Genomic DNA, 26,494 nt, shown 5'->3' with positions numbered 1-26,494 from the left:
GTTCCCGTCCCCGCGGATAACCGCGGGAAGCCATCTTCATGTCATTCTTTAAAGAGAGAGGGAAGAATCAGAGTATGAATGGCCACAACCACTGACCCGCTAGCTTTGCTTTGAAGAATGCTGGTGTAGAAGGTCTGAGGTTGAAACAGACACTACAGAATGACAGTCTCTGGTATCCAGAGCAGATATTGTGATGTCATAATGCCTCATTCCACCAGTGCCTAAGAGCCAATCACATCAGTGATGTCACAATGGCTTCATTATCCTTGGCTCACATAAGAATCAGAGTATGAATGGCCACAACCACTGACCCTCAAGCTTTGCTTTGAAGAATGCTGGTGTAGAAGGACTGAGGTTGAAACAGACACTACAGAATGACAGTCTCTGGTATCCAGAGCAGATATTGTGATGTCATAATGCCTCATTCCACCAGTGCCTAAGAGCCAATCACATCAGTGATGTCACAATGGCTTCATTATCCTTGGCTCACATAAGAATCAGAGTATGAATGGCCACAACCACTGACCCGCAAGCTTTGCTTTGAAGAATGCTGGTGTAGAAGGACTGAGGTTGAAATAGACACTAGAAAATGACATGGGATTATTTCCCGCGGTTATCCGCGGGGATGGGAGCAGTGATGAATTTTGTCACCGTGTCATTCTCTAATAGAAACAGAGAAAACTGAAAACAGATAAAGATCACTCGTGTGGCCTATTCATGCCATCTCCTGCCATCTCTTACTCTCCCTTAGAAACCCTCGGGTGAAACTTCTATAAATAGCATTCAAAAGATATATGGCTATAATATGGACACCTATCTCTTGCCAATCACACATAGGCGCTTATTACAGAATCACGCCTAACTAGGGTTCTCAAATTTCCATAAACGAAAATCCGGCCCGTTCCCAGGCCCGCCCCGTTCTGTCCGGCCACGCCCCATTTTGCCTCCCGGCTCCGCCCCTAGCCCTGCCCCCCTCCACCTGTTTCCTCGTCGGCACAGCATGTGCGTGTGCGCTGACGTGACACGACGACGTTGTGTGCCTGTGCGTTACATCACCGCGTCGCACGCGCAAATGCCGTTTCGCCATCGCTCGTTGCTAGAAGCTTTTCAAAACCCGGACAAAGTGCCGGGTTTCGAAAAGCCATCCGGACCCCCCCAGACATGTCCTGGGAAATCCGGACGTCTGGTAACCCTACGCCTAACTTAAACCGTAGGCGCCTATAATGTAGGCCAGAGTTTTAAAGGCCTACATTATATCTTCAAGTTCAATTTATTTAATGTACCGCAAATTAAAAAAAAAAAACACAAGGTAAATCTAAGCGGTTTACAATAAAATGTAAGTCCTTTAGACTAGAGAATCGTACCTAGCGGCGCCTAAGGCAGGGGTCCCCCAAGTCCCTCCTTGAGGGCCGAATCCAGTCGGGTTTTCAGGATTTCCCCAATGAATATGCATTGAAAGCAGTACATGCAGATAGATCTCATGCTTATTCATTGGGGAAATCCTGAAAACCCAACTGGATTCGGCCCCCTGGCCTAAGGTCTCCACCCCTAAACAGTCTACTTGGGAGTTAGGTGTCACTAGGCACCATGCCATAGCCGCCTATCTATTATAGAATCACGCCTAAGAAGATAGGCGCCTATCAGCCAATTAATTTTTTTTTTAATTACAAGCTTGTTAAAGCTCATAATTGAAGCCAATTTACTAATTAAGTTACATGCCTAACTTAGGCGCCTATTTATTAATGCACCTCTTATAGAATCACCCCCCCCCGCCCATGCACTAAGCTTTCTTGAGTTCAAATACAGTACACTTCTCCCTCCATATTTGCGAATTCCGTATCTACGGATTCGCTTATTAGCGGTTTTAAACCATAAAATGCATTTTCATTTTTCAGGCTATTTTAAGCCCTGTAAGCCTCTCCTTAAGCCTTACCTGGTGGTCTAGCGATCTTCCCACGCTCCTGCCCCATGCAGATCGCTCACAGGAAATGGCTCGAGAGACTATGGGAGCTCAAGGCAGCCATTTCCTGCGAGCGATCTGCACGGGGCAGGAGCGTGAGAAGCTCGCTCCTGCCCCGAAAACCCGCTAGACCACCAGATAAGGCTTAAGGGGAGTCTTACAGGGCTTAAAATAGCCGGGGGAAGTGGGGGTTAGGGGCAGAACCGGCCCAAATATTATTCGCGTTTTTTTAATATTCGCGGGCTGGCTCTGCCCCTAATCTCTGCGAATACGGAGGGGGAAGTGTATTTGCCTCCACTTCCTCCACTGGGAGGCCAATGAATTCACTACCGTTTCCATGAAGACGTATTACCTCAGGTTACTCCTCAGTCTGTCCCCTTTCACCTTCATCCTCTGCCCTCTCATTCCGGAGCTTGCTTTGGACTGAAAAAGACCTGCTTCCTGTGTCTTTATGCCACAGAGATATTTAAATCGCTCTCTTCCACTTACCCTGTTCCCCACCCGACAACTTCTTCACCTCTGTCTTTGGCTTTTATTTGTTGTCTCTTTCTTGTCCTCTGTGAGATGTGGACGCCAACCTCTTATCCGTCATGCTTTGCACTGTGGCCAAGCACTTTTAATGGTGGAGGAGTACCTGCCAAAGTGGACAGATGAATGGGGAGTCGGGCGGAGGTCATGGGAGCGAAGAAAATATCTGAAAAGGGGGAAATCCGGGGTTGACAGGACCCGTCTGAGTTTCGAGCTGACACATCTTTCTAAGGAGAGGCCTGGTTAAGCTTCTGTTTCCTGGTGATAAGCATCCTGCTCTCATACTGAAGGCTTGAGAGGTTGGGAGGGTCATGAGACTATTTATTGCAAAATCACGGGGGTCATACTGGGAAAGAAGTGGCATTTTCCTGGCCCTCTCTTTGTCCTCAATGCTTTGTTTAGACACCAGTATACAGGTGATAGATTAATAATCCCCATAGGCAGCACGGGCAGAACTCCCCCCGGTATCTCTTTTTAAAGTCACATGTAAAGAGTGACAAAGAAGACAGTCCCTGCTCCAAAGAGCTTACAATCTAAACAGACAAACAAGATGTCATGGATACAGTTAAGGGGAAGGGTTAATCTGCTGACTGGGTTGGAGGGCAGAGGGGAGTCCAGGACAAGCAAGCCATTGTGACATCACAGATGAGGTTGGCTCTTATTGGTGGAATGAGGTATTATGACATCACAAGCTCAGCTCTGCTTCCCAAACACTGAAACTCTTCACACTACTACTATGAATTAGTTCTATAGCTCTACCAGATGTACTCAGTCCTGTAAAGAGTGACAAAGAAGACAGTCCCTGCTCCAAAGAGCTTACAATTTAAACAGACAAACAAGATGTCATGGATACAGTTAAGGGGAAGGGTTAATCTGCTGGCTGGGTTGGGGGGCAGAGGGGAGTACAGGACAATCAAGCCATTGTGACATCACTGATGAGGTTGGCTCTTATTGGTTATCTCTTTTTAAAGTCCCCTTTCCGTGCTCCTGCCTGTCTTCCTTACCGGACGGCTCTTCTTCGGTTCGGGTAGAGCAGCGCAGAAGGCAGGCGAGTGCTCTTTGCGTTCCTGCCTGGTCCGGTGCCGCTCCCCAATTGGCTGCAGTCAGTTCTCGCGAGCTGGGGGGGGGGGGGGTGCCTGGGCTGCCTATGGAGGTTAGTCGCTCCATAAGACGCACCCTAATTTCCACCCCCTTTTTGGGGGTGGAAAAAGTGCATCTTATGGAACGAAAACTATGGTAATGTATAAAATAAAAAATGTCTCGTGCCGTGTCTCGGCAAAATGAAAATGCCTTCCTCATGGGGTCCCTGGCTGTCTTAAGTCAAAAACCAGAAAAAAATCCAAGTAGTTAAGAGTCCAGCTCACGAGACTCCATTGTAGGCCCTCAGTGAAATTTCTGAAGTCTTTTCCTTCCCTGCCAATAAATTACTTTGTGGTTATTATTTGTTTCAGATTTGAATAATTCTGTAAGAAGATAAGAACATAAGATTTGCCGCTGCTGGGTCAGGCCAGTGGTCCGCTCACAAGGCAGCCCTTAGGTCAAAGACCAGTGCCCTAATTGAGTCTAACCTTACCTGAGTATGCTCTGGTCTAGCAGGAACTGATCTAACCTTTTCTTGCATTCCTGTAGGGTGCTTTCCCCTATAACAGCTGTTGCTGTGGGAACTGTAGTCATTCTTCTCTATGCTTCAAGAGCTCGCTACAATCAGGAAACAAACCTAGTCCATTTAACTATGGTCGGGACACTGTCCCTGATAGGGGAAATGTGTAGAAAATCAGTGGCCAGGAATATGTGGTATTTGGAGTTCTATTTTTTTGGGAGCTTTTGCCAGCTAGTTTAATTGTGGCTTTGTTCCGGGCACAGAGGCTGAATCCTGTTTGTCTGTTTACATTGTAAGCTCTTTGGAGCAGGGACTGTCTCCTTTATGACTCTGTACAGTGTTGTGTACATCTTGTAGTGCTGTAGAAATAATTCATAATAGTAGTAGTAGTAGTAGTGTGAAGAGTTTCAGTCTTTGGGCAGCAGAGCTGAGATAGTGATGTCATAATGCCTCATTCCACCAATAAGAGCCAACCTCATCAGTGATGTCACAATGGCTTGATTGTCCTGTACTCCCCTCTGCCCCCCAACCCAGCCAGCAGATTAACCCTTCCCCTTAACTGTATCCATGACATCTTGTTTGTCTGTTTAAATTGTAAGCTCTTTGGAGCAGGGACTGTCTTCTTTGTCACTCTTTACAAGACTGAGTACATCTGGTAGAGCTATAGAACTAATTCATAGTAGTAGTGTGAAGAGTTTCAGTGTTTGGGAAGCAGAGCTGAGCTTGTGATGTCATAATACCTCATTCCACCAATAAGAGCCAACCTCATCTGTGATGTCACAATGGCTTACTTGTCCTGTACTCCCCTCTGCCCTCCAACCCAGTCAGCAGATTAACCCTTCCCCTTAACTGTATCCATGACATCTTGTTTGTCTGTTTAGATTGTAAGCTCTTTGGAGCAGGGACTGTCTTCTTTGTCACTCTTTACAGGACTGAGTACATCTAGTAGAGCTATAGAACTAATTCATAGTAGTAGTGTGAAGAGTTTCAGTGTTTGGGAAGCAGAGCTGAGCTTGTGATGTCATAATACCTCATTCCACCAATAAGAGCCAACCTCATCTGTGATGTCACAATGGCTTGCTTGTCCTGGACTCCCCTCTGCCCTCCAACCCAGCCAGCTGATTAACTGTATCCATGACATCCTGTTTATCTGCATTGCCTGTTTAGATTGTAAGCTCTTTGGAGCAGGGACTGTTTTCTTCTTCTTTGTGATTCTATGCAGTGCTGCGTGTGTCTAATAGTGTTATAGAAATAATTAATAGTAGTAATATATCATTTAGATTTAAGTGATTTTTAAAATTTTAAAAATACAGTTCCCCCGGAAATTTGCAGTTTGTGGTTCGCGGTCCAGGTCATTCACGGTATTCTCCGACCGGGACTTTCTGCGCTAAAGTCGGGCCTCACCAATCAGGAGCTGTGTGTCAAAGCAGAAAGAGACGGTCGGAGCATACCGTGAGTGATTTCCTTCACTTGCCGGCGCTCCAGCTGCCCCTCTCCTGCCTCCCCAGGCGAAAATCTGTATTCGCGGTTTTTCAATATTCGCGGGGGTTCCTGGAATGGAACCCCCGCGAATACCTGGGGAGTACTGTAAATAAATAAATAAATGACAGTACATTAAGAAAGATGAATGGTGAAAATTCATCACGGTTTTGGTGGAGAATGCAGTTTTAAAAATAGCCCATTTTCTTGGGTGAATTATTTTTGACACCAACACACTCGTACACAATCGAATTTAAGTATTCTGTCCATTGAGGTATTTTTAAAGGACTGTTGTGAGGGGGGGGGGGGGCGATGGTGGAGTGATCATGATAGTTGAATGTATATTATCAAAATGTCTGGTTGGGTTGGGGCCGCATCCTATGCCCGTGTACTGGTTCTAGAGGGCTGCGCTCGGGTTTCTTATAGAATCTGTGCAAGATACAGGTGGACATGAGCCATATTGGAAAGGGGGAGGGGAAAAGTGAATCTCTTAAATCATTTAAATCACATTTGAAAGCCTCTTACAGCAGAGCCTCAATGCTCGCGTGGGGTTAGGGGCAGAGCCGGCCCGCGAACATTGAAAAATCGTGGATAATTTTTAGCCGGCTCTGACCCAGCCCCCGCCTCTCTCCCGTGTCCCGGACCTTCCCCCAGACCTTCCCTGGTGGTCTAGCAGCGACGCAGGGCAGGATCGATCGTCCTACGCTCCTGCAGCCATTTTGATGACGGCTCTGCACGGGGCGTAGGACGATCGATCCTGCCCCGCGTCGCCGCTAGACCACCAGGTAAGGTCTGGGGAAGGTCCAATGCAGAGTTTTGTTTAAAAAAAATAAAATAAAATTGCGAATAACCGAATCCGCAGGTACTGAAACCACGGATTCGGAGGGGGAACTGTATTTCAAACTGGCGTTTGACTCTAGTTCTTAACACTTCAGTTTAGTTCTTCCTTCTTCTCGCATTTTTCCCCCTATCCTCCTGTTTTTACCTTATTTGTTCTTATCTCTTGATATTGTAAATCTTTCCTGTCCTTGATTGTCATTTTGGCTCCAAATTCCGTAACCGGCGTCTAATGTCAGGCACCTCTTTCGGAGGCTCCTATCGAAATCGAAGAACAAGCTCAATTAAGCTTTTTAATCAGCGCTGATTGAAACCTAGGCGCCTATCAAGAAAGCGCGATTCTGTAACAAGGCGCCTCTACAGATTTAGGCAGCCTTCAAAAAGTAGGCGTTATGCAGGTTAGGCGTGGGCGTGGCTACGTGTGAGGCGCCTTCTTACAGAATGGCTGCTCTTAAGCGTGCTTAAGCGCTCAGCGAGGCGTCTAACTTTTAGTTGTGCCTAGAGCCGGCCATTTTCTTGGGCGCCTCCAAAATGGGTTCCGCTCAGCGTGATTCATTAAACGGCGCCCAATTTGACTCGAATCGCGCTGAACAGGGCCTAACTTTCGGTCGCTTCTTATAGAATTTGCCCTTTTGTGTCTAGTATTGTTAATTGTACAGCATTAATTTCCCTGTTGTGTTTCTTTTATTTATTTATTTAAAAAATTTCTATACCGTTTTATATCAAAACGGTTTGCAAAATGATTACATACATAAAATGTAAAACAAATCAGGACAGGTAGAAACAGACAGAACTATCATATATACTCAAAAATAAGTTGATCCGAATATAAGTCAAGACTCCCCCTTTCCCCCCACAAAGGAGGAAAAAAAATAAAAATAAAAAAATGGTTGACTCGAGTATAAGTCGGGTGGCTTAATATTCAAGTGTCCTGTCCTGTCAGGCTCTGTACCCAGCCCCTTCCCTGCCAAGCTCTGCACCCAGCCCCCTTCCCTCCATCCCTCCCCTGTCAGGCACTACACCCAGCACCCTTCCTTTCTCCCCTCCCCTCCCCTGTCAGGCTCTGTGCCCAGCATCCTTCCTTCTTCCGCTCCCTGTCAGGCTCTGCGCCCTACACCCTTCCATCCTCCCCTCCCCTTCCCTGTCAGGCCCTGCACCCAGCACCCTTTCTTCCTCCCCTGTCATGCTCTGCGCCCAGCACCCTTCCTTTCTCCCCTCCATTGTCAGGCTCTGCATCCAGCACCCTTCCTTCCTCCCTCCCCTCCCCTATCAGACTCTGTGCCCAGCATCCTTCCTTCTTCCGCTCCCCTGTCAGGCTCTGCGCCCAGCACCCTTTCTTCCTCCCCTGTCATGCTCTGCGCCCAGCACCCTTCCATCCTCCCCTCCCCTTCCCTGTCAGGCCCAGCACCTAGCACCCTTCCTTCCTCCCTCCCCTCCCCTATCAGACTCTGTGCCCAGCATCCTTCCTTCTTCCGCTCACCTGTCAGGCTCTGCGCCCAGCACCCTTTCTTCCTCCCCTGTCATGCTCTGGCCCAGCACCCTTCCATCCTCCCCTCCCCTTCCCTGTCAGGCCCTGCACCCAGCACCCTTCCTTCCTTCCCCTGTCATGCTCTGCACCCAGCACCCTTTCTTCCTCCCCTGTCATTCTCTGCGCCCAGCACCCTTCCATCCACCCCTCCCCTCCCCTGTCAGGCTCTGCGCCCAGCACCCTTCCTTCCTCCCCTCCCCTCCCCTGTCAGGCCCTGCACCCAGCACCCTTCCTTCCTCCCTCCCTTCCCCTGTTAGGCCCTGCGCCCAGCACCCTTCCTTCCTCCCTCCCCTCCCCTGTCAGGCTCTGTGCCCAGCACCCTTCCTTCCTTCCCCTGTCAGGCTCTGCACTTTCCCTCCCAGGCTCTGCCCTCTGCCCCCCCTCCCTGCCCTATCTTCATACCTCTGCTGATCGTTGGTGGAGGTGCAGTGGACAGGCGCAAGCTTTCCAAACTCCTGCCCCACTGCTAACCGGCTGCACGATCCAATTTCTTCATCTGAGCATCACGCGCAGCAGCGCGATTTAGCGCTGCTTCTCGGCGCTGAGCGGCTTCCTTACTGGTTTATATTCGAGTACATACGGTATGTCTTACAACGACGCATTCCTTTGACTACTGATTTATCATTAACAGTTGTGTTTTCAACAACTTTCTGAATGAACTCCTATCATTGCATTTCCAAATTTGCCCAACAAGAGAATTGCACAATTTTACTCCTGCACATGAAAAAGTCATTGCATTGGTTTCCACATATTTTGGATTGATATCCGTCTTCAACAATGCAGAATTTTCCGAACGCAATGATCTTGTTGGTTGTTAACCAAACATCTTGCTCTTTAAAAATTCTGGGATTGTGCCATGTAAAAATTGGCATAACTAAACAAATTCAGGAGCAAGAATAAAAACTTGTGTTAAAAATCAAACTGAAAACAATGACTCCACAAGTTATTTTCCTCTATATTGGAACATCATAAATGCTTAGCTTCATACGTGCCAAAAAATATACCAGTGTATAATTATAAATAGTGCTCAGTCACCAACCAATTAGTGTCATAAAAATGCCAGCAATGGTTGTAAGAAAGGGACCATCATAGCACTTCAAAGTCCCTTTTGCCGTCCTCCTGTTTGATCACATATTCTTACTTTAGAAAAAATATATCAAATAAGTAAAAAATAGTTATCTGAGAGCAGTGTAAACTTGCTGGAGGCAGGACACCAACGATTATGCTGGACAAATTAAGTACAGTGGTACCTCGGTTTACGAGTGCACCGGTTTGCGAGTGTTTTGCAAGACCAGCAAATCATTTGCAAAATCGGTGCCTCGGAAACCGAGCATGGCTCGATTTAGGAGCGCCCCCTCCCCCCCCCGCAATCCGGCACCCTCCCCCCCGCGAACAGGCACCCTCCCCCCGCAATCCGGCACCCCCCCGACGCGATTGGCCATTCCCCCGCCACGATCCGGCATCCCCCTCCAATGCGATCTGGCACCCCCCGCCACGATCCAGCAACCCCCCGCCATGATTGGGCACCCCCTGCCACGATTGGGCACCCCCCACCACGATCTGACACCCCCCCGACACGATCGGGCAACCCCCGCCACGATCTGAACGTGAACTCGCAGGCCTTGAGCATGCGCAGATGCTCAAGGCCCAGCAGACGAGGAGGCCGATCTTCGGGGTGCCCAGATGAGGGTAAGAAGCAGCGGGGGGGGGGTGCCCAATCGTGTCGGGGGGATTCCTGGATCGTGGCAGGGGGTGCCCAATCGTGTTGGGGTAGGGTGCCGGATCATGGCGGGGGGTGCTGGATCGTGACGGGGGGTGCCAGATCGCATTGGGGGGGTGCCGGATTGTGGCAAGGGAATGCCCAATCGTGGCGGGGGGGTGCCGGATCGTGGCGGGGGTGCCAGATCGTGGCGGGGGGGGTGCCGGATTGTGGCAAGGGGTGCCAGATCGTGGCGGGAGGGTGCCCAATCGTGTCGGTGGGGTACCGGATCATGGCGGGGGGTGCTGGATCGTGGCGGGGGGGGATGCCGGATCGTGGTGGGGGGGGGTGCCCAATCGTGTTGGGGTGGGGTGCCGGATCGTGGCGGGGGGTGCCCAATCGTGTCGGGGTGGGGTGCCGGATCGTGGCAGGGGGTGCCGGATCATGGCGGGGGGTGCCAGATTGCATCGGGGGGTGCCGGATCGTGGCGGGGGAATGCCCAATCGTGGCGGGGGGGTGCGGGATTGTGGCGGGGGGTGCCCAATCGTGTCGGGGGGGATGCCGGATCGTGACGGGGGGTGCCCAATTGTGTCGGGGGTGGGGTGCCGGATCGTGGCGGGGGGTGCAAGATCGTGGCGGGGAGTGCCAGATCACATCGGAGGGGGGTGCCGGATCGTGGCGGGGGGTGCCAGATCGCGTCGGGGGGGTGCCGGATAGTGGCAGGGGAATGCCCTATCGCGTCGGGGGTAGGGGGGGGGTGATGGATCGCAGGGGGGTAATGTGCTCACATCTTGGCGTTCCTGTTTTCAATCTAGCCGCGGCATTCTGTATTACCTGCAATGTTCGTTTTTAATTATTTCCCTTTGATTTTTATCTATTGTTAACCGCTTTGATTTGACTGTTTTTTTGTTAATAATGGCAGTACAGTACTCTCCCGATATTCACGGGGGTTCCGTTCCAGGAACCCCCGTGAATATTTTCGCCTGGGGAGGCAGGAGAGGGCAGCTGGAGTGCCCGCGAGTGAAGGAAATCACTCGCGGAATGCTCCGACCGCCTCTTCCTTTACTAAAGTCGGGCTGCACCAATCCGGAGCTGCTTTGACATGCAGCTCCGGATTGGTGCAGCCCGACTTTAGTACAGGAAGAGGCGGTCGGAGAATACCACGAATGAGTGGAACCGCGAACCGCGGGGGAACACTGTATATCAAATAAAGTAACTGTAAGCGTGAATTGGTCAGCTACTCGTCCAGAGCACTTCTGTCTCCTCATACAACTTGTACAAGGGAGTCAGCTGCTGTTACCCTGCTGCTGAAGTGCTCCGACTGTTACAAAGTTTAATTCCGGGACTCGGTGGTATTCAGTTCACCCCGTCCACTCCTTACACGTTTCACTAAGACTTTCCACAGGCGGCTGGTTCAAGAGGAAGGCTTTGTCTCTGAAAGAGTCTCTCTCATTTTCTTTCTCAGATGACCAGCTGTGGAGCATGTCTTGGCAGGATGATGGTGGCTCTCACGGCGGCCATGCTTTCCACTTCAGTCTCTTCATCCCGGTGGGGAGAGGAAGGTAAGAGGATCGTCCGTATTTTATTTATTCCGTTTTCTATAGTGTTCTCCCGGGGGAGCTCAAAACAGTTTTATTGAATTTCCCTGTCTGTCCTGGTGGGCTCACAATCTATCTGGAGCAATGAGGGGATTAAGTGACTTGCCCAGGTCACAAGGAGCAGCGTGGGTTTGAACCCACAACCTCAGGGTGCTAAGGCTATAATTTTAACCACTGCACCACACTCTCCCCTTTCTCTTTTATGGTAGGCTGAGAACTTTTCAGCAGCCCCTCCTACTGTGATGTCATAATGCCCATTCCTCCAATGCCTAAGAGCCAGCCACATCGGTGATGTCACAATGCCTTGGTTTCCCTATATTTGAGCCCATTTACTAGATGCGTTTCACTCATTGAAATGAAAAGTGTGGAATAACTTGTAAGTTTCATGGCTCCACATCATATTTATTCATTCAATTTTCTATACTGTTCTCCCGGGGGGAGCTCAGAACGGTTTATATTAAATTACACTTCTCCCTCTGTATTCGCTGTGATAGGGGATTAACAGAACCGCACATAGAGAAAAACTGCAAATTACTTTTCCATATGTTATTCGCTGTTTTCTATTAAAAACCATTGTGAATATGGTGAAACCTGGCCTGTTCCTGAAGGAGAGGCAAAACACGGTGAAGAAAGTGCTGGGAATCAGCAATTTTCACTTTAAATACTTGGAATCAGCGATTTCTCTATGCAAGCTGATGTCATTTGGGGGGAGGAGCCAGCAAGCTTGGGACCTGGGTTGGCCACTGTTGGAAACAGGATACTGGGCTTGATGGACCTACGGTCTGCCCACATTTAGATGTGATATTTGAACATATGTACAGAATTCCAACACTTAACTAAATGGGCAGCTGCCTAAGTGGCAGTAATACCCTGAAGTATTGTTCTCTGATGGCACATGTCAGTAAATAGGCCCCATTGAGCGTTTTGGGGCTTTCATTATATAATTGTGTTAAATCACTTTAGCGCACATTAACTTGTTGACATAAGTTGGCATATGAAGTCCTTAGCTTCTACCTGACATGGAATTTGAACGCCAACTTCCCTGGTTTTCAGCCGCTGTTCTGTCCTAGCGATCGGCCGATTCATTATCTAGAGCTCCGTAGGATAGAAGATCTCCAGTGCTTTTGGAATTCTAGATCCTCAATACAGCCGTAACTGAACGCAACGATGTTTAATATTTCAGGAGTTGAGTACGGTCAGCTGGGAACCAGCATCACCCTACCATGTGACAGAGCTAATGGCAGGTAAGGTATCCGACAAATACTACTACTAATAATAATAACCGTTTCTATACCGCAGGACCGTGAAGTTCTATGAGGTTTACAATGATTAAAAGATGCTACAAATTGAGTAGAATTAACAAAGCTAAAAGCTAGTGATTAACAGCTCTAGAGATCAGTTATTGTGGACTAAGATAGTACAGGTCAGTTGCCTAAATACGCCAGGAACAGATATGTTTTTAGGCGTTTCCTAAATTCCCCATAAGTAGTAGGCGAAAGCAATTGTTCCAGATCTTTACCCCATAAAGCTGCCTGATGTGAGAGAAGGTGATGATGTCTTTTAAATTTACATCCTCTAACCGGTGGAGAAACAAAAGTCAAGTGTGAGCTTCTCTTGGTTGGTTGAGAAAGAGAAAAGGTCAGTTATATAGTTAAGGGCTAAACCGAATATACCTTAAAGCAAAAACATCCAAACTTGAACTTCACACGCGCCTCCATCGGCAGCCAGTGTAGAAGTCGGTAGGAAGGCGTTACATGATCGAACTTCTTCAACCCAAAAATCATCATTTTGCACCAGTTGTAATCGCCGCATATTCTTCTGGGAAATTGCCAAATGCGCGATATTACAGTAATCAAGTTGACTCAGTACGAGGGATTGTACCAGAATTCTAAATGCTGACATATCAAAATATGCTCTAATGCAGTGTTTTTCAACCTTTTTACACCTATGGACCGGCAGAAATAAAAAAATTATTCTGTGGACCGGCATCGGTCTGTGGACTGGTGGTTGAAGAACACTGGGCTAACTCGTGGGCCAGACCCCGCCCATCTCTACCCAATCTCCACCCCAGACCCCGCCCCATAATAGTACTAATTGCACCTTGCAGGTCCCGTGCCTCATCTGGAAGCCTTCCCTCTGACGTTGCAACGTTAGAGAGAAGGCTTCCGGTTCAGGCGCAGGACGCGCGTAGGAGCCACTGCCCGTGGCTTTGTGCACCGAATCAGTTAGGAAGAGGGAGCTGGCTCGAAGATAACGCCGCACCGATCGCACTGTTTAGGGCCTGATGCACGTGCTGGCCCTGTGGACCGGCACTGTTCCATGGACCGGTGGTTGAAGAACACTGTTCTAATGGACCGAAGCTCCCAGAGAGTGAAGAAACCCTTTCTGATTAAGGAGTCTACTTGGTCTTTCATGGTTAGGCTCTGAGCCAATGGTACGCTCCAGATTGTTCCATTCTGTTACCACTGTAACAGAATGCTGAGGCTGATTATGCTGATAGGGGCAATTGAATAAAATGTGTCCGAAATGTAAGCGCAGTAAAGAAGCGCAAATAGGCCCAGATTCTATAAAAGACACCTAAAGTTAGGCGCCTAGATTGGTGCGCCTAGCCAATACAGGCATCTAACGTAATTGTTTAAAAAACTGGCCTAAATTAAAATGAATTGGGTGGTAGGCGTAGGCGCCTACCAAAAGTGGTTAGGGAGTGGATTGTGGGCCTGTTTGGCACGAAGGCACATGCTTTCAACTTAGGCACCAGTATTTAGGCCCAGAAAACCTTACGTCCACGTGAGGTGCCACTAGGCGTGATTCTGCTGCTCACATAAGGCTGATCAGACAAGAGTCATCGAACAACTGGCCATTGTGAACACTTGAAGTCTTTTCTCCCCTGCCCATAGGGTCATAAGAACATAAGAATTGCCGCTGCTGGGTCGGACCAGTGGTCCATCGTGCCCAGCAGTCCGTTCACGCGGCGGCCCTTAGGTCAAAGGCCAGCGCCCTAACCGAGACTAGCCCTAACAGCGCATGTTCTTCTTCATCAGGAACCTGTCTAACTTTGTCTTGAATTCCTGAAGAGTGTTTTCCCCCATAACAGACTCGGGAAGAGCGTTCCAGTTTTCTACCACTCTCTGGGTGAAGAAGAACTTACTTATTTTCGTACGGAATCTATCTCCTTTCAACTTTAGAGAGTGCCCTCTCGTTCTCCCTACCTTGGAGAGGGTGAACAATCTGTCTTTATCTGCCCCTGGAGGGTGTTTCCCCTATAACAGACTCCGGAAAAGCGTTCCAGTTTTCTACCACTCTCTGGATGAAGAAGAACTTCCTTACATTCATACGGAATCTATCCCCTTTCAACTTTAGAGAGTGCCCTCTCGTTCTCCCTACCTTGGAGAGGGTGAACAACCTGTCTTTATCTACTAAGTCTATTCCCTTCATTATCTTTAATGTTTCGATCATGTCCCCTCTCAGTCTCCTCTTTTCAAGAGAGAAGAGGCTCAGTTTCTCTAATCTCTCACTGTACAGCAACTCCTCCAGCCCCTTAACCATCTTAGTCGCTCTTCTCTGGACCCTTTCGAGTAGTACCGTGTCCTTCTTCATGTATGGCGACCAGTGCTGGACGCAGTACTCCAGGTGAGAGCGCACCATGGCCCGGTGCAGCGGCATGATAACCTTCTCCGATCTGTTCGTGATCCCTTCTTAGTCACTCCTAGCATTCTGTTTGCCCTTTTTGCCTCCGCCGCACATTGCGTGGACGGCTTCATCGATTTGTCGATCAAAACTCTCAAGTCCCTTTCCTGGGATTGCTTTGAAGGTGTTATACCCCACGAGTATCCATACGGGTCTGAGTGCCAGTTCTCTAATGGTGTTAAGGGAGGCCTAACCCATTATAGAATAGTAGAGCAAAACCGTTCTGGAGAGCCGAAAATTAGGCCACATCAATGGCTGACATAAGCTGGCCAGTCTAAATGTATCCTAGTAACATACATAGCGCCTTGCACATACATGTGCCTTGCAATATGCACTTCTATACAGTGTGGGTGTTGGTAGGCGACACGTCCATGACACTTCCATGTTCTGCCTGTTTGCGCTGGTCACACAGCGCATAAGGCACTACAGGGGAAATTCTATAGTAGGCTTCCTTAGCATTTAGTACATTGGCTTCAATTGTGAGCTTTAACGAGTTCTTAATTGAAAAAAAACGAAAGTTAAAATGAATTGGGCGATTGGTGCTTATCTTCTTAGGAGTGTTTAGGGGTGGAGAAAGACCTGGGCGCTGCCGGGCCCGATTCTCGAAAGGACATAGGGGGATATTCACAAAACTCACTGGGCGTTTAACGGTCGTGGCTAAACCAGTCTTAACAGGTTGAGAGATAAAGCGTTGTATCTAGCAAGGCACAAAATGCAAATCGCAGTCTTTTCCGTGGTTTGTAGCAGACTCCGATAATCGTATGTACATACATTACAACGAGCTCATCAATGTTAAAATGAGCACTCCGATCGATACCCATATGATGCACATATTGAAGGAGTCTGGGACTGGTTTTCCCAAGTGTTGAACTAAGTTTTCTCTTTAATAAAATGCTGAATTATGTTTAGTTGCAGACCTAACTTATCTCATGTTCTAGTCTGCCTGCACTGGGTGTTTTAGCTTCTTATGGTTATCTCAGCATACGATATTGTATTCCGCCCTCCTGGACATGTAACAGAAAGACTGCAGGGCTTAGATAAGTCACCTGCTAGTGACCTGCTAGTGTGAGCTTAGCACCAATGATTGTTAAGAAAAGTAACACGTGAAAAGTTTTTTTCTAGAATTCAGTTGTATAGCCAGAAAAATGAATAAATATCTCTGTAACTTCCTGGTTTCAGGACTTCTGAAGCCAGCTTGGGACTCAGGGGTCCACATATGCTGAATAAAACATCTGCGCTTTCTTCAAGTCTCTAAGTTTTGTGGCTGCCCAAAGTGACCTTTCAATATGAGCGTTTTTTAATGCTCCAAAATCTCTGACAGGTCTGGAGGTGCTAGTAGCATTAAAAAAAAAGCGTTTTTAAAAAATGGGCATAGATGTTGTGCGGGCCATACACAATATCGGTCCCCATTAAAAAAATTTTTAAAAACTCATTCAAGGAACTCCCCCCACAATTAAAAAAATAAGATATGGCAGGAGGGAAGCCCAATCCCTCCTGCCTTGGCCACCAAGAGCCCCCACACTCCTGACCTCCCCACCTTTAAATTAAAGAATGTCAGGAGGGGGAGGCACACTCCTTCCTGCTGCCGCCCCCCCCCCCCCAGCGAACTCCCGACACCCCCACCTTTAAATTGAAGAATGGCAAGAGGATTGCCCACTCCCTCCTGCTGCTGGGCCCCCCGTGAACCGCCAACACCCCCACCTTTAAATTAAAGAGTGTCAGGAAGGATGCCTACTCCATCCCGCTACCAGGGCATCCGTGAGCCTCTGACATCCACCAGAACCCCTGACATCCCCTGAGCCCCTGATACCCCATACATAACTCCATGCACCTTTTAGATGGCAATCCAATAGGGATGCCCACTCCCTCCTGCTGGCAGGCCGGCCTCTTCAAAATGGTAGACCTTCCCCTTCCAGGTGCATCCTGGGATGCTTGGGAGGGGCCTAAGACTCTGATTGGCCTAGGTGCCTACGGCCTCTCCAGCTTTGTGCTTGTGTCAGTCACTTTCTCCGACATCTGATCGGACGGGATCACGGCGGAACTCTGGGAAACTCATTTGCATGCAAAATTTTTGAACAGCAATCGCCGTTTTCTAATTGGTCAATTAATTGGCCTTGCAGTGACCCACAGAATTTTAAAGATGATCTCTGTGCATCCGGCCATTAGGCATTTCTAATGTAGGCTTTTAAAACCCTGGCCTTCATTACAGGCGCCAACGTTTTAAGGTAATAAGCACCTAAGTGTGATTGACAAGAGATAGGCGCCTATCTTTCTAGACGCCATTTGCAGAATTCCCCCCTAAAGTGGCAGTTTGTGACATCCCCTCAAGCGTGCCTATTCTCTGCATTAGGAAAGAAAAAAAAAAAATGGATCATGGGACGTCATTTCTAGTCAATTCATGTATATTGGCAACCAATTACAGCTAGAATGTCCTGTAAGCTGCGCTGCCTTGTTTACGAGGCCCGTCACGTGGGACTACTGAAACCCCCCTCACATAAACTAGTAAAGTGTGCACCTCCACGAGCCTTGCACTAGATCAGCATCTGGGATGCCAAAGGCTGCGCGTGATGGAGCCTTGTTTAGACCTCTGTGAGAAGGTGGAAGGAGGGAGGCTGGAAAGCAGAGAGAGATCCTGTGCAGATTAGGAGTGAACCCAATATAGATCCACAGACAAAGGGGTCCTTTGATCAAGCTGCGGTAGGGGGGTTTAACGCACGTAATACCGCGCGTTAAACCGCCTGCCGTGCTAGCCGCTAACGCCTGCTTTGATAAAAGGACCCCAAAATTTATCTCTGGAACTTTCAATCCCAAGTTCTAGAAAAAAAAAAAAAATAATCGAAGGCAGTGGTGTAGTAAGTGTGTGTGTGTGTGTGGGGGGGGGGGGGGTAGAGGGAGGAATTGCCCTGTGCGCTGTCTTGGTAGAGGACGCCAGCAACTCTTCGCTCCCCGTGCCACGTTCGCGTCCTTCCTTCAAACCTCTTTAAATCTTTGCCAGTGCAAGCAACTTCTCCGGCCTGGCTCCCCTCTGCAATCACTTCCTAGTCATGGGTTCAGGTAATGACATCAGAGGGAAAGCCACAGCTGTGCCGGAGAAGTTGCTTGCGCTGGGGAAGATTTAAAGAGGTACGGGGAGGGGAGGGAGGGCACGAGGGTGGCATGGAAGAAGCAAAGGGGGAGAGGGGTTAGCCTCCGCCCTGGGCACCTCCTACCCTTGCTGTGCCACTGACTGAAGGTTCAAAATTCAAAAGGATTTCACCATGCAAGAGAGGCTCCTGGACAGTTAAAATGCGATAAGCAGCTTTGGGAGGGGAATTTGAGTAGCACTTATCTGGGCAATGCCCCTCAGCATCCCCTCTGACTGCCCTGGCAGTCCAGGGGTGGAGTTGGGGCAGACCCAGAAGTTATGCAGACACTGTTAATATCCAGGGCTGTACCCACACAGCTAACCGGGCAAATAGACTCGTTAAATGGCAAGTGCCAACTATGCCCAGTTAGCTCTCTGGGTACAGCTTTCACTATCATCTGTACTCGGTTTTGCTGCTGAATCCAATATGTAGACATAGCCCAGCACTGAACATCTGGCCAATGGGGGTGTAAAATATATCTATACTAGTCTTATAGCCCGTTACATTAACAGGTGCTAGAATATATGTGTGTGTGTATGTCTTTATTTTTTTTTCTCTCTCCTTAGCCGCTTTCTGTATTTCTGTCTGTCTTTTTTTTTTTTTTTTCCTTGGCTGTCCACTTCCATCCCTTGCCTGCTCCCCCTGTCCATTCTCCCTTCCTTTTACCTCCCCTGTGTCCTCCACCACCCCATCACTGCTCACCTTATCCAGCAGAAGCCCTTCTCCCTTTGTTTTACCTCCCCCTGTCCATCATCACCTCCTTCCTGCTCCCCCTGTCCAGCAGTAGGCCTGTCTTCATGTTTCAGCCCCCCTCCCTGTTCATCAGCACCTCTTCCCCTGTCCATCAACCCCTTTTCTGCCCCTCCATTTCCGTGTGTTGCAGCATTTCCCTCCCACCCCACTTCCCTGTGCAGTATTTTCCTTCCCCCCATACCTTCCTCCTGAACTCCATGCCCTACTTATGTCGACATCCGCCTCGGGGGGGGGGGGGGGGGAGAAAGAGAGAGAGAGAGAGCTTCGGGCGGCCAGCAGCCGCCGCGATCGACATTCGCCTTGGGGGGGGAGAGGAAGAGAGAGAGCGAGGTTCGGGCGGCCAGCAGCCGCCGCAGCCGACATCCGCCGCAGCCGACATCCGCCTCGGGCCGCCGCGGCCGACATCCATCTCGGCGGGGGTGGGGTGGGGGAGGAAGAAGACCGTAAGCCGCGCATGCGCCTTCCTAGCTACAGCTCACGGAAAACGGACGCACGCATAGGAACTGTGCATGCGCGGCTTACTGTTTTATTATATTAGATTAGAGAATGACACGGTGGCGGTTTACCTGCGGCCACCGCATTTTAGCCGCGGGTCACCCGCCGAAAATGGGGAAGAAAACTAGCAGTCGCTGCGGCGACGGGGACAAGGCCATTCACCGCCCGCGGGGCGGTGAATGGGTCTTGTCCCCGCAGTGAGGCATGAAGGATCGCGCGGTCCCCGCAGCTCACACCCGCCTGCCCAATCGATTCTAGTGTTTAGCCAGCTCTCTCCCTTCTCCTCACCTTAGTTTGTAGATTTTCTTTTTCGGCGACCCGCACGCTATCAGAGAGCTGCGCACCCGCTGCTGCTCAGTTTCATCTTCTGCTCTGACGCAACCGGAAACAGGAAGTTGCAGCAGAGCAGAAGATTGAACACTGAGCAGCCGCGCGTGCGCGGCTCTTTGGGAAAGCGTGCAGGTCGCCGAAAAAGAAAACCTATAAACTAAGGTGAGGAGAAGGGAGAGAGCTGGCTAAACACTAGGATCGATTGGGCAGGCAGGTAGTGGCTGCGGGGACCGTGCGATCGCTAGTGTTCCGGGCTCAAATTGTAAGGAGGGAGTGAAAGGGAAAAGGATTCTGGGCCAAGGGGATGAAGTCGGAAAGAAAAACCCACAGCAGGAAAGAAAGGGAAGGACTGGCAGGTACAGTACTAAGGCTTATATGGATGCAGCGGGGACGGTGACGGGACGGTGAATGGGATTGCAGTGGCGGTGATGGGGCGGTGAAAGGGATGGCGGTGACGGTGACGGGGCGGTGAAGGGAACGGCGGTGACGGGGCGGTGCAGAGGATGGTGGGCCGGTGACGGGGCGGTGACGGGGACAGATTTTTTCCCCGTGTCATTCTCTATATTAGATGTACCACCAGCTGCATGTGGACTGGGTGAGTGTTTTGCTCAGAAAGTTCTCTTCCTTCTTTGGTGTGGTAATCCAGAGTTCTGGTTCTGGTTCTCACAGTTCTCCGGTGGAATGGAGGTTTAACGGGTCAGCGGACTTGCCACAGCGCTCCTCCACTCGGCTGGGAAGCCTGATCCTGCTCCAGGCCAACCTTTCTGCGGTGGGGAACTACAGCTGCTACGATGACCGCGGACGACTCCTGAGCTCCCGCTTTCTCCGACTGGGGTGTAAGTAAGATTCCCTAAACCACATTTAACCTGGGATGTATTGAAAGCTCTGTTGTTACTTTTGGGCCTGAGAGAGGACAGTTGCCATTTCTGGCCAGTTAAATTGCTTTTTTTTTTAAAAAAAAATTAGGATTTATTTACCACCTTTCTGAAGGAATTCACTCAAAGCGATACACAGCGAGAATACTACTACCGTGTTTCCCCGAAAATAAGACCTAGTGCCTTTTTGGAGCCCAAAATTAATATAAGACAGTGTCTTGTTTTCAGGGTAGGTCTTATTTATTTCATGTACAATGATTATCTTGCCCTTCCTCCCTCCAAATTCTTCCTACTTCCTTTCTCTCCCCCACATGTGCAGCATCTTTCCTTCCCTCTCACCCGTCCCCTTGTGCAGTATCTTTCTATCCCTTCCTCCCATCCCCCCTGCCCCCCCCCCTCTGACCCTTCCATCTCTGCCACACCAACTGCGAGACTGAAATACCTTGTAACAAACACGTCGGCAGCAATCTAGATGCGGCCTTCTCTCGTCGGGGCGCTCTTGTGCCATGCTGTTGATGACATCATCGGTGATGCGGCAGAGGAACACCTGGACGAGAGAAGGCCACGAAGCAGCCTGTCTAGATTGCTGCCGACATTGCGTTTGTTACAAGGTATTTCGGTCTCATGGTTGGCGGGGGAGAGATGGAGGGTCAGCGGGGGGGGGGGGAGGAGGGGTGCGCAGGGGGGGATGGGAGGGAGGGATAGAAAGATACTGCACAAGGGGACGGGTGAGAGGGAAGGACCTGTGGGGGAGAGAAAGGAAGTAGAAAGAATTTGGAGGGGGGTGCACAGTGGAGTGGGAGGAAGCGCTGCTGCTGGCGACAAGGGTTTATTTTCGGGGTAGGTCTTATTTTTGGGGAAACACGGTACTATCCATTCAATAGGCAATTACAGCAGTAAAACTACACAAATTACAATCAAATTATGGCATAGTATGCTATATTCAGTGGCGTAGCAACGGTGAGTGACGCCTGGGGTAGTGGTGACCCTCCCCTCCATTGCGCCCCCCCTTCCCTCATACCTCCTTAATTTTCCTGGCGTGAGCAGCATCGCAAACTTGTTGCCTGTGTCGGCTTTCCCTCTGGCATCGCCTCCTAGGCACAGGACCCGGAAGTGAAGTCAGAGAGCGACCTGACACCGACGCGGGCAGCAAGATTGCGATAAGGGGGAAGGGAAGGGGTACGTGGGGGGGGTGCAGGGGGGCCAAAAGAACAGGGTGACCAACAACTTCAACGTTCCCCTCGCGACTGCGTCCTCCCTCTCTGATGCGGCATCTAGAAGTGATGTCAGCGGGAGCCGACGCGGTCGCGAGGTAGGAGTGGATAAACATATGCTTTGAATATTGGCCCCCTAGGTTCCCCCAGTTGCACCTGACATAAGTGCAAACAGCTAAATTCAGCAGAGGCTTAGGCACTTGTACGCACAGGTGGCAGCCACGCCCCTGCCCTGCCCCTGCTCCACTTATATGGCATGCCACAGAAACGCCCCCATACGGAAGAGCACTTCATTGTTTCGCTGCCACTTACGCACATAAGGATAGAATTAGCCCTGAGCATGCGGGCAGTCTGTACATGGCGCTGAAACGTGGGCCACTCTTTTACTACTCTTTGGGTTTTGGCCAGGTACTAGGGACCTGGATTGGCCACCGTGAGAACGGGCTACTGGGCTTGATGGTCTGATCCAGTAAGGCCATTCTTATGCTCTTACGTGAGCCAAGTATAGGACAATCAAGCCATTGTGACATCACTGATGAGGTTGGCTCTGAGGCATTATGACATCACAATCTCAGCTCTGGAGTGTTGCTCTTATTGGGGTTCCAGAATCTTGCTATTCTTTGAGATGCTGGAATGTTGCTACTCTTTGGGTTTTGGCCAGATACTAGTGGCCTGGATTGGCCAGAACAGAATACTGGACTTGATGGACCATTGGTCTGACCCAGTAAGGCTGTTCTTATGTTCTTAGATAGGCGCCTTTAATGTAGGCCTTTAAAACCCTAAGTCTTTCTCTACCCCTAAACGCGCCTACTTTCATCTCAGGCGCTGCCAGACGCCATGTAATAGGCACCGGTCTCCCAGTTAAATTTTAGTTTTCTCAATTAAAGCTTATTACTGAAGCCAATGTACTAATTAACCTGATACCCGATACCGAGGGTCACTGCGTTAACTGCCCCAAAGCCCATTGGGATTTAAGGAGCTCCAGGGCTTTTGTCGCGTGGCATCTCTTATAGAATCTCCCCCTCTGCTGCTGTGAGCATTGAACATTCGTTTATGTACATTTCAGTTGGGATCGCAAATCCTTCAGCCTTCACAATTTTAGTACGCTCCTCCCTCCGTATTCGCGGGGGATAGGGGCGGAGCTGACCCGCGAATATGGAAAAACCGCGAATAACTTTTTAGATGTTATTTGCATTTTTTTTTTTCTTAAAACCCTCAGGAATATGATGAAATCATGAATAATAAAAACCCAGCACTACCAGCACGACCTACCAACGCCAATCTCTACCTCCAGATGCCGGCGTCGCCCCTTCCCGTCAATGCCAACCCCCAACCCCCAGGGGGTCCCTGGACCTCCAAGCTTACTGCCGCTTTCCAGAGAGGCGGCTTGGGGTGTGAGGAACAGCCAGGGCCTCACTCCTCCTCCTCCTCCACAACTCCCCACCCACATTCCAGCACTGCTTCTGTCTCACTATCGGATGACCTTGGCCACCGCAGCCGGCCTGGGATAAGTGACATGAGCATGCAACGTCAACGCCATGCTTCGCGGCTGCTGAACCGGTTCAGGAACCGGGACGTGGCGGTGGACTCTGGGAGAACTGTGGGCGGAGCCGAGATCTCCTGGGTAGGGAGTGGTTTCGAGGGGGAGGTTGTGTTATTTTGGGGGTGTTTTAAGAGCTGCTTAAAATCGGACAGTGGTATATATTTGGCGCAAAAAAATGATGAGCTGGAGGAGGAAAGGCCGGAACAGCATTTGGGTTATTTATAGGACTGAAGGCGTGTTTCCTCTGCTTCTCACTTCATATTTTGGGCGTTAGTTTATTGGCTCAGCTATTCTTCCAAGCCATTTGGGGGGAGGAGCCAGCAAGGTAAAAATCGCAAATTAGCGAAACCGCGATTGCTGAAACCGCGAATAAAGAGGGAGAAGTGTAGCAGCCCAAGAGCGGGCAAAACGTTGACCACATCAGGTGATTGTTTCGATAAAGAGATGTTGTTTCGGGGCAATCCGTCTGGGATCTGCTTCCTTCGCATCGCTGCTTGGTGCTTCGAAGAGCCTCTCTGTGGTTTTAGTGCAGTGTATCGCAAACGGTGCGACGTGGCACACTGGTGTTGCCTCCCGAGATTTCAGGTGTGCCTCGGAAAACTGGGGTGGAGGAAAGACGCCGGTGCCAGCGCCTCGCCTTCTCTCTGACCCTCTTCCCTGCTGGCACCCCCCACTGGCGTCTCAGAGCCCATCTGGAGGGACGTCGCGCATGCGCGGTCGTCAACACGATGATGTCACGCATGCGCGTGATGTCGTGACAGTGGCAACCGCGCACTTCTGGATGCCTCGAGCCGCGGCCACTACATTGAGGGCTCCTTTTACGAAGCTACACGGCTAGAACTAACGCCAGCTCCATGCTGGCGTTAGCGTCTAGCGCGGCCGGAAGTGTAGCGTGCGCTATTACGCGCGTTAAACCCGCTAACGCGGCTTTGTAAAAGGAGCCCGTAGTGTGCTGCAGCTCGAGAAAGTGTGCACTTCATATACGCCTGCCAATGAATGCATCTGCAATCAATTTTCACGCCTTAGAGTTCTAACGCACGTCTAGAAGGGAATTCTAAACCTGTAGGGGGCACTGTTCTTTATAGAACAGTGTTTAGCACCAATTCCCACGCTCAAATCTGAGCGCCAGACTTAAGCCTGCTGAAACCTGAGGGTGGAGACCCATAAGTCTACAACTCTTGATCTGCTCATACCCCTTCCCTGGCCACGCCCCCTTTTGAACCGTGCACTCTGGGATTTAGATGCCCAGCATTATAGAATGGAATTCAGCCAGGTGAGTGCGCAAATCTAATTGATGCCGACTGATGTCAACAAGTAGCTAGTTACTGATGGTTAACAACTCATTAGCCAAATTTGGCTATTAGAGTCTGAGGACAACATACACATTAAAAACGAATGTTAGAAGCAAACCAAAATGAGAATGGCAACTTGGTGTTGGTTAATGAGACGTAGCAAGGGGTGGTTGGAGATGGAGGTGCCAGCATGCCCTCCCTGTGAGGGGGGTTTCTTAAAAAAGCAATCTCCGCCCCCCATACCTCTTCTGCTTGTTACCAGCAGTGAGCAGGAGGTCCTACCTCTGATGTAACTTCCTGTTTACAGGAACAGGAAATGACATCAGAGGGAGGGCTGAGACCACTGTGAGCATGAGGCAGACCCTGCTTGCTGCCAGTAACAGCTACGAGAGGTACAGGGACTGGGGGTGGGGGGTGGAATTCATTTTTAAGAGACACTCCTTCAATAGAGAGGGGAGAAGAGAGATGTTGGTGCCCCTGCCAAGTCACACCCCCAGCCTCCCCCTTACTATGCCAGTATTAACACTGAATTTGCTTACGTTTGGAGGTCCATGGGGAGCATCACTGTGCCTTTGCACATTTCATGGGATCTGAGATTATTGAATGAGAGAGGCTGCATTTCCCCCTGCCTAGGGTTACCAGATTTTCTGATTGGAAAATCCAGATCCTTATGCCCGTCCCCCAGGCCCGCCCAGCTCACCCATCCCTGCCCCCCCTCCCCGCTGCCTGCTCTCGTCGGGCAGGACGTCCGTGCATGCGCGGATGCCATGCGATGTGGAGGAAAGCTTTTCCAAACCCGTCCAGATCCCCGGACATGTCCTCAAAAGAAAGACATGTCCGAGAAAATCCCTACCCCTGCCAAGCAGCTCTAGACTTTTGCTGAGGCAGGGCAAGCGCCCCCAGAAAATAACAGGACTTGCTAGGGAGGGTACCCGCAGATTTCCATAGGGCCTTAGGTCTTCTTAGTGCTCAATGGTTTGAGTAAATATAGTCTTTCCTGATAGGAATGCAAAGGTTAAGAAAAAAGGTTACAGGAGACAAAAGCCATCGTTCAAAGCTGTATTTTCATTTGTATCTTTAGACCCTCCTGGGAAACCATCTGTCTTGTGCCACACTTCAAATTATGAGAATTTCTCCTGTTACTGGACATCAACTTTGGAGACTTTTCTTCCTACGAGATACATCACAACATACAAGTAAGGACTCCTCCCTCCCACACCGATGTTTAGTTATTGGGATTTATTAACCACCTTTATGAGAGATTTACCCAATGTAAAGAAGGTGGAATATAACATACTACAATTTAGCATAACGATATTAAAATGACCAGCTATAAATACTCGTACATTTGATGAGGCTCGTAAATTTGGACATGGCAAATTGAAACCTAGTAATAGGGCAATCTATCAGCCTTGTACACTTCCCCCTCCGTATTCGCGGGGGGGTTGGGACAGAGCTGGCCCGTGAATATTAAAAAAACGTGAATAATATTCGGGCCATTTCTGCCCCTAACCCCCGCTTCCCCTGGCTATTTTAAGCCCTGAAATCCCCCCCTTAAGCCTTACCTGGTGGTCTAGTGGGTGTTCAGGCAGGAGCGATCTTCCCACGCTCCTGCCCCGTGCAGATCGCTCACAGGAAATGGCTGCCTTGAGCTCCTGTAGTCTCTCGAGCCATTTCCTGTGAGCGATCTACATGGGGCAGGAGTGTGGGAAGATTGCTCCTGCCCCTGAAAACCCACTAGACCACCAGGTAAGGATTAAGGGGGGCTTTCAGGGCTTAAAATAGCCTGAAAAAATGAAAATGCATTTTTTTGATTTAAAACCGTGAAAAAGTGAATCCGTAGATACGGAATTCGCAAATACGGAGAGGGAAGTGTAATCTCTCTGGGAATGCCCAGGCTGATTCTTTTGTAGACCGCCCCTAGAGCAATCATGTACTAGAAATATGAGAA

General features: G+C 49.7%; 1 protein-coding gene across 2 annotated transcripts in view; it reads left to right on the top strand.

Annotated features, from left to right (window-relative positions):
- Window positions 1–26,494, top strand: part of IL11RA (interleukin 11 receptor subunit alpha) — a 205,978-nt gene that overhangs the window by 99,198 nt on the left and 80,286 nt on the right. For both annotated transcript variants that reach the window (XM_033936489.1, XM_033936499.1), the window contains exons 2-5: window positions 11,097–11,193; window positions 12,413–12,473; window positions 20,289–20,455; window positions 25,625–25,739. In XM_033936489.1, coding sequence (XP_033792380.1) covers window positions 11,097–11,193; window positions 12,413–12,473; window positions 20,289–20,455; window positions 25,625–25,739 — 440 coding nt within the window. The remainder of the gene's footprint in view (window positions 1–11,096; window positions 11,194–12,412; window positions 12,474–20,288; window positions 20,456–25,624; window positions 25,740–26,494) is intronic.

This window comes from Geotrypetes seraphini, chromosome 1 (genome assembly GCF_902459505.1).
Source record: "Geotrypetes seraphini chromosome 1, aGeoSer1.1, whole genome shotgun sequence".
Classification (NCBI taxonomy): domain Eukaryota; kingdom Metazoa; phylum Chordata; class Amphibia; order Gymnophiona; family Dermophiidae; genus Geotrypetes; species Geotrypetes seraphini.
Note: the sequence above shows the minus strand (reverse complement) of the source record. Positions and strands in the feature narration are given on the sequence as shown.